The following is an 8,358-nucleotide window of genomic DNA, read 5'->3' on the forward strand; positions in this document are numbered from 1 at the left end:
AGTCTTTTTACTGGGAAATTTACGCAACTGGATACTGGATTCATCCAATCACAGAAGGTCTCTTACTTTTGTCTGTGACGTAGAAAAAGCTACGTCGTGAGCACGCGCAGACGCAGCGCGAGAGAGCCTGGCTCGAGGCACGTCTGTGGAGACTGAGCGGAGGCGATTTGGGAAAACGGTTCGTAATTTAAAGTCATAACGTGGGAGGCTCGGGCGTTTTTACGGAAGGGTAGCCAAGTTGATCGAAGTCCAATGTCAATATTAACATTTGTTTTTCTGTAGTCTGGACCCGGGTCCTGGGTAACTTCCTGGCAGGCAGACTGAAGCCAGATATCTGTGCTAGTTAGCGGGATTAGCTAGCCTAGCTTGTTGCCAGCCAGAAATAACTTGGCTGTCTTCTCGTGCAAAGACCTGGAGACAGACCGTGCCAGGGAGTTGGAATAACTGCACAGGCACTTATCAGTGAGACGGTCCTCTCTGGAACCAAGCGCCCTACTGTAGCGTTAGCTAGCTAAGCTAGCTGGCTAACTTTAGTTGTGTACTACACTCGTTTTAGCCAAAAGTTTTGTGCTAGTTGTTTAGCTAATGGGGCTGCGGCTCAGGATTTGTTCGGCTAACTTGACTAATTAGCTAACTAGTTAGCTAGTAACTAGGTTAGTTAGCCAAACGACTAACTTCCCAAACTGAAACCAAGCTTCATACAAAAAGTCATCGTTCCTGGTAGGCCAGCTTTGTGTGACCTAGTTTGTTACCGAGTAGCTACTTCGACAATCAAAAGTCGGTTCACCTTGTTGATTGCACTGAACTAATCGAGATGTTGGATGTGGTGTGTTTTTTCCTCGCACGTAACTTAAAATCAGAACGTTGAATTCATCACAACAATTCTGCCGTTACCAATTACCCTAATTGCTACAAGTGTTTATATTAGGGGCATCTGAAGGTTCGTAGAAGTTGATGTGTAAGGCAAACAAGAGCGAAGTCGTGACACGCTCCAATGCCGGTTGTTTCAAGGTGAGAGCTCTGGGAGGTGGGTCGTGAGCTAGTAGGCAGGTGGGTGGGAGGGAGGGAGGGAGGGGGTACCATTCAGCCTTACTGCTACTTAAACAAGACTTTTCTGCTCGAACCAGAAACTACATGCAGCAGGTGCATGCTGATACGCGAAGTAGCTAATAGAGGTCTATGCAGAGTGCTTCCTACCTATTTAAATAGTAATCAATAGCCAGTGAACAATGTGGCTCATATTTAATTGACAACCATGGGAGGATGCGTGGGGAGAGAACGCCAGGAGTCACGCGGACAGGGCTCATCTCGCGCAGGACGAGCGCAAAGAAAACGTGGAGGTAAGATATTTTACCTTTTGAAGTCACCTTAAGTATAATGTCATCGTTTGCATATATGGGGGACTAAGTATTGGTTTTAAAGTTAGTTTGTGAAATCACCTTATCATATGTGCAATTTGTACTTGACTGTGGAGAAATATTTGCCAGACCTGAATTAAAGTTTTACTTATTCATATAGTACTAGTGATCATGCATTTCCTTATTTACAATGCTAGCTTATCAGTTGCAAAACAGTATTATAGTTACTTCCTTGTCATCATAAAACAAAATCAACATTCACTTCTTCCTTTTGGCTCAGAAGTAAAGAAGAGTTTTGTTTTTTACTTCCCAAATAATGTTTTTGGCTTCCATAGTGGCTGGTAGTGGATACCCTCACTATTTATATTCAAGATGAACAAAGATGAGAGTTGCTTTTGATAGCCAGGCTTGCTGCAATCGCTCAGTAGTCCAGAGGATGAGATGAGAAGGAAATGCTTATGCACTTTTACCATTTTAAGCTGCCGCTGCATTGGAAGGATTTGAATTGTAATTCCAGTGAGGAGCAGATGGTTTATCTCCATTTATGTCTACCTCAGCAAAATCATCTTGTTTGTCAAATGCCATAAGGATTCCATGTCAAGGTTCTTGCTGCAACTGTGCTATAAAATTGTATTTAGTTGTACTTCATTATATATGCCTTTCCATGAGTGTGCCTAAATAGAGGCACTATTACAAAATCCTCTCAATCATATTTAGTCATGTTTTCCCCTCTAACATCAAAGGGTAGGTCCCCAGGAAGGTAATATTAGGGTTATTTGCATGACTTCTTATCTGCCTATATTTTACATTTACATTTACATTTTATGGCATTTAGCTGATGCTTTTATCAAAAGCCACTGACAATTATGACTGAGTACAACTTGAGCAATTGAGGGTTAAGGGCCTTGCTCAGGGGCATAACAGTGGCAGCTTGGTAGTGGGGCTTGAACCAGCAACCTTCTGATTACTAGTCAAGTACCAGTGAGCTACCAGTGCCCTGCAAAATGCTTCAATTGCCTCCTGTGAGGATCAAACCCACAAACTTCAGATTATGAGCCTAATGTGCAACCTACTTTGCAAAGTAATGTTTGTTTTTGTAGACAGTCTTTCTAAATGTTGAATTAATAACAAAATGATAGCCAGAAAAGACAGGTAAATACAACCTGTTAAATGTTGTAATATTCCTGATCTGTCTCAAAAAACAATTGTTAAATATGGGTATATGTGATGCATGACTTAGTCAGTAGATTACCATATGTGAATAAAAATGGAAAACACCTATGCCTGTTACAGCATGTCTTTAAAAGCATGCTTTTTAAACAAACTTGCATTCAGAGATAATGTTGGCAAGACAACCAGAGTTCAAACCGAATTGTAAATATTAGCAAGTGTTACACTCCTGGTTTCCGTGTGTGTGTGTGTGTGTGTGTGTGTGTGTGTGTGTGTGTGTGTGTGTGTGTGTGTGTGTGTGTGTGTGTGTGTGTGTGTGTGTGTATATAATATATAATAATCACTGTACATTTTATTTATTAGCATATTAAGTCATTTGAATCATGAGGCTAATTTTGCATCTAAGGCTTAATGGTAGTTGTGATGCTAGAACTGTTAGTTGCTGACACCCTATATAGATAGTGGCAATGCATCAGAGTACATGGTTTATCTTTAGTCACAGCATGGTATATATGCTGTGTTTTTGAACCAGAGATAAGATTATCAATTACCATTGAGCTGGCAGTTGACTATTACAAACTAATAACCTTAGATCTTTGCATCATCTCTTCCTTCCTTCTTGCCATTCTTTCCACTGGAGTGAACTCTCAAGAAACTGTATGGTTCATAGTTACTTCTTTTGAGAAGAAAGCTCCTCGTGTGGTTTGGTAATATACTGCTGAACTGAGCAGACCATGTAGAAATTATTGGGTGTAGGGTTGTTGTAGAGGAGGAGTCACACAAGATGAGGTTCACTTTAGTCTCCTCGATGGGCTTTGTAGGAAACCACATGGTATTTCTTCCCTGTCTTTCATTTGCAGACATTCCAAGACAATGCCTTATGAGTGAGTCATCCTTTTCATATCCTCACTGCCCGTAACATTCCAGAACCGCATAACTTGAGTCAAAAACATGGTGGAGAAAGCTTTGTTTCCCTGTACTGGCTGTCTCTCTCTCTCTTGTTCAGCCAAGCCAACTGCAGTGAGCTATGTAAATATGGTCGTTTGTCTATGTTTCTCTGCCCCATTGAATCAAATGAGGCCCTCTATGTTAAGCAACTGTAGGAAGTCCAGTAGAATGTTAGTAGGACCTGCTTTGCTTTCCTTTGGAGGTCTTGCTAGCTTTGCCACTTTGCCAAAGACAGCACCGTTTACTTCTCCAAATGCAGCAGTGTGCCATGAGTCAAAGCATAGTGTGCTTAATGACATGAGACTGCTGAGCAAACCCTGCACCGTGTCCTGATTATGCGCTATACCTAAGCCGGCCGGACTATAAATAATTTGCTTGGATGAAAGGTGACCTTTTAAAACCCCTCACCAACAGCCTGTTGTCCAGCTGCAGTGTCTGCAGGATGCAAACACCACCAAGTCGCATCTCTCCTAAAAACCTCTCCATCTGCATGCTTGTCAGGACTTGTGTTTACTTTCTTGAAGTACAGTTTTGAGACTCCCTAATGTTTGCAAGCTTTTTGCTTTTCAAAGCTGTAGCTTATCAGCTGCCACGTGATTGGATGGGAATCATAGTTGTTTTTGAACTACAGTGCAAGGCTTTATACAGGAAAAGGTCAGGTGAAACAGCGTAGGTGCTGTTTTCCTTATTGCACATCTCACAGTGCCTATTGATGAGCAGTTATTAAGTGGCTAAAAGGCATAGGTTCCTAGTAAAAGAACAGATGTTGCATACAGTTGTAGTGACTATAAATGCTGTGAGGAGAGAAGGCTGCATGTTATTCCTGAGAGACTAAAAGCCTCATAACTTGTCTGTAGAGTGCATGTCTTTTAGCTTTTTAGGATCGGTGCGAAAACATCCATTGGTTCAACTCTGTGGCCACCCATTCCCAGCATAGGTATGATTTCAGTGAGGGTTTTTTTGTCCTTTTAAAAGGTTCTTGCTAAAGATAAGAATGATTGATTGATTGATTCGGTTCTCAGCTTCCCACACTCTGTAAAGGCAGTACCAGTTTTGTGGCTAGGCAGATACATCTAAACAAAAAATAGGCTTGTGTATGTATGCACATCAGGCATGGGACTAGTGAATCTAAAGACTCACTCTGATATTCAGTTAGATTTCCTCTTATTCTGCATTGTGGAGGGCTTAGCTTACATCATGGTATCATTGTTGACCTCATCATCCAGAGTACTGGTTAGTAATGAAATTGTCAAGCTTAATGCTCTTCACTATGGGTATAATGTTATTTTCAGATCTGATTGTCTTAAATGCATAGTTAAAATGGGAGTGTCCTCCAGTTCTAAGCAGTTATTTATGTAAAAGAATTTAGGTTTGGAATTCATTCTTCCAGGCCCTTATATTGTAAGGTTATTGCTTAATTTTACTGTCAAACATATTTGGGTTTCATTATAGTCTTTGCTGTAATTAAAATGTATTGTAATTAAAAATGTAAATAATTTTTATTGAATGTTTCATGTTGGTTTGAAATTGTCAATATTACTGCCTTTCAAATTTACCTTCATGAACATTGGATACTTTCTACATGAATTTATGAAACATAAGTTACGTTTTCAACCCCATTAGATATCCTGGGAAATAACATTAAGTTGGTGAGATTTCTACTGTAATGTTTGCTCCAATGCGTGGATGTTTCTGTTGTGCGAGTAGGTGAAAGAATCCTGTAAGGAAAGTTTTTACTTTCCCTCTACTTATGTGCTTTTCAGCAACGCCTGAGAATTTTAGATTTTCAGCAGTGTAACGTTAATTAGTTTTCAGTATTGTAACAGACAGACATAAAGCGTTGAACATCATATATTGGCCACAGTGCAGTGTTGCCGTCAAAGCGTTGTATGTTTGTTCATGCTGTTGGGTTTGACTTGTATTTGTTCTTTGTTGGGCATTAGACTGAGGAGTGCGGCTAACATGACTGATCTGCATCTAGTTAGTAATATAGCAGAGGAGCTCCAGTGTACCGTCATCCTCTAGTATTTTCATAATTTCTCTGTTCTCAGGCAGCAGCTTTTTGTAACTTGAAACTTAGATATTTCCACTCAGACCTAATTGTAGACGTCATGGGCCCCAGAGCTTTGTGTTTGTCATTGTGAGTGTTCTTTTTCCCTTTGAGAATTCTATTATTTTTAGTTTGGGGAGGGGGGTGATTTTTAAAAATATCTCCATCTATCCATCAGGAAAAATGGGCCCAGAAGGGTAACACGAGTTACATTCTTCCATGCAATAAATACAGAACGCTATACATTTTAGCAGATGTATATTATTGTCAACAGAGAAAAATAAGTATACAGGGTGACATGTGAAGGGCACTTGTTCCTAATGGGCTGATATTAGATCCCTAAGAGCTGATGCAGTTGCACCTCCTTTCTCCTTTTGAGTTTTGAAGTGATCCAGCTGCTCCCATTGTCTGAACACGCACTGATGAGTTATAGTAATTGGTGGGGGGGTAAATCCTGTCGTCCTGTAGCCCGAAATGAGCCACTGAAGAAGGACAAGCTCAAGTGGAAGAGTGACTACCCCATGACGGAAGGCCAGCTCCGCAGCAAGAGGGATGAGTTCTGGGACACGGCCCCAGCATTCGAGGGCCGCAAGGAGATCTGGGACGCCCTAAAAGCAGCAGCGCTGGCTCTGGAGTGCAGCGACCATGAGATGGCCCAGGCCATATTAGACGGAGCTAGCATCACACTGCCACATGGTGAGATGAGCCGACCCTGCTGTTTCTTGCCTGTACACTGGCATAATATATTTTTTTCAGATATTTTTGTCCATTACAGTGATGCCTATTTCATTTTAGTTCAATCTTTACCAAATATATAGTATTCAAAAAATGTATTTTTTCCCCGCTTTTTTAGGATCCTTGACAGAGTGCTATGATGAGCTTGGTAACCGCTACCAGCTGCCCGTCTACTGCCTGGCCCCACCCGTCAACCTGATTAGTGAACGGGGTGAGGAGGACCCGTCGGAGCAGTCCGAACCCCACACGGCCCCCAAGAAGGAGTTCCAGCTGAAGGTTCGCCTTTCCACCGGCAAGGACCTGCGGCTCAGCGCCAGCATGGCTGACCCCATTGGCCTGCTGAAGAAGCAGCTCCAGGCCCAGGAGGGCATCGATGTGGCTCACCAGCGCTGGTTCTTCTCGGGCAAGCTCCTCACGGACAAAACGCGCCTACAGGACACCAAAATCCAGAAGGACTTTGTCATCCAGGTCATTGTGAACCAGCCAACGGCACCCAGCTGCTGAGGCGAGACCCCGTGGCCACGTAGCGGACCAAATCAGCGTGGCAATAGAGGACCTTTTTTTTTCTGCTGTTTTTAAAAAAAAAATAAAATTAAGCAAAAAATGCAAGAATGGAAAAGTACATTAGGAAAAAAGGCAGACACCATATGCTGCTTTAGTGTTGTGGTCCAGCATGATTGCTTTACACACAGCCACTACTATTGCTTCACCCTGCTGGGTTCTGATTTAGAGCAGTGAGCTGGCTCTGCGTCGCTAGGGCACACTCCCTCACATGCTCATTACGCTGATGATGTGCAACCTAATGAAAAGTGCAAGTGGATCCAGCTGCGTGGCCCGTCTATATGAGCCCTTTTAAAGTTAAACAATCTGGTGAAAAGACAAATGAGACAACTTGAGCCAAGTGCCAATATGAACAGCTTTGGTGGGAAAAAAACCTCTTAATCTCTTGACTATGCATTGTCTGCAAATGCCTAATATTTGGAGGTTCAGGTCAGCCCTCATACCTCAGTGGTCCTGCTCCAAAAGAAATCTCAAGGTGGTGCCCCCCTCCCCAATTCTCTGGATTTTTTCAGTGTTTTAAGAATATATGATAATCCAATCAAGCTTCATTTGCACACTTGAATATACGTACAAGCATCAATACGTATTGTGTGCCTTTTTAAATTAGAAAGAAAAGACCTTTATGTTGCAATTGTTGTGTGTCTACTTGTAGAGATGGCTGACCAAGGCCAGTGTTTTCAACATGACATCCATGTGTTTTGTAGTGGCTGGCCCCACAAATGTTTTTTCTTTGTCTTATTACTTTCTCAGTTTTCCAATATTTGAAGTTCCATGTAACAGCACAACTTTACTATGCAATTTACATTTGTTAAATACAATTCTTCCTTTACTTGCAGATAACTGATTCATCAGTTTGTCCATGTTCTACGTAGATGTCTCCAACTTTTCAGTTCACTTCACAAAAGCATTTTATTGTTGGCTATGGGACAGCATGGAAACGATTACTGTACCTGCACATGTAAATCCAGTGCAAAGTAAAATGAATAATAGGCTTCCATGTGGCCAGGTTTAGCAAATCTCGGGGTGTGGACATTTCTGACTACATTTACAATCATTTTGTAGGAGGAAAGCATAATCGATCGATGGCAGACTCTCAGCAGGCTATTACAGCCATTCTAGCAGTACCTTTTAATAAATGCCCCTTCCTTGGAAAAATGTTCCTCGGTTATTTTTGCCTCCATTTTGCTGCAAGGGTATATTCATGCTTTGCTTGTTTAGAAGCAGTTATTGCTAACTGTGGTCTGTTTAGGCTGGGTTATTTGGATGTGTGAATGCTGTAAAAATGGTAGTCTTGGGTACCTTCCAGCTGAGCCCTGTTGTGGTTTGTTTTCAGAAACTATCAGTGTGAATGCCGACCGCTGTAACAACAGGAAATGATCAAGACGCACATTGTATCGTGGATGCACATGTCAGGAAATTGAGATGTTCAATACCCTGTAAAGCCATAAAACCATTTGCTGGCTTAAATATCAAAGGTTACTTGATGATTCCTAAATTTGCACTTTTTAAAAAGGTATAAACTCTTGTATATTTTCA

The 8,358-nt window shown here is 41.6% G+C and overlaps 1 protein-coding gene across 1 annotated transcript; it reads left to right on the plus strand.

Moving 5' to 3' along the window:
• Window positions 1-1,075: 1,075 nt before the first annotated feature.
• Window positions 1,076-7,977, plus strand: ubtd1b (ubiquitin domain containing 1b). Its single transcript, XM_027005130.2, has 3 exons — window positions 1,076-1,340; window positions 5,995-6,222; window positions 6,380-7,977. Exons 1-3 carry the CDS (start codon window positions 1,256-1,258, stop codon window positions 6,763-6,765), a joined length of 699 nt encoding a protein of 232 aa, XP_026860931.1. The 5' UTR covers window positions 1,076-1,255; the 3' UTR covers window positions 6,766-7,977.
• Window positions 7,978-8,358: the final 381 nt, after the last annotated feature.

Source organism: Electrophorus electricus, chromosome 14, assembly GCF_013358815.1.
Source record: "Electrophorus electricus isolate fEleEle1 chromosome 14, fEleEle1.pri, whole genome shotgun sequence".
In the NCBI taxonomy this organism is placed as follows: Eukaryota; Metazoa; Chordata; class Actinopteri; order Gymnotiformes; family Gymnotidae; genus Electrophorus; species Electrophorus electricus.

Excerpts from the sequence above, each read along its gene's own strand:
- ubtd1b (XM_027005130.2), top strand. The coding sequence starts at position 1,256 with ATGGGAGGATGCGTGGGGAGAGAACGCCAGGAGTCACGCGGACAGGGC. Across the intron at positions 1,341-5,994 it reads AGCGCAAAGAAAACGTGGAG|CCCGAAATGAGCCACTGAAG; the intron begins GTAAGATATTTT and ends GTCGTCCTGTAG. Across the intron at positions 6,223-6,379 it reads TAGCATCACACTGCCACATG|GATCCTTGACAGAGTGCTAT; the intron begins GTGAGATGAGCC and ends CCGCTTTTTTAG.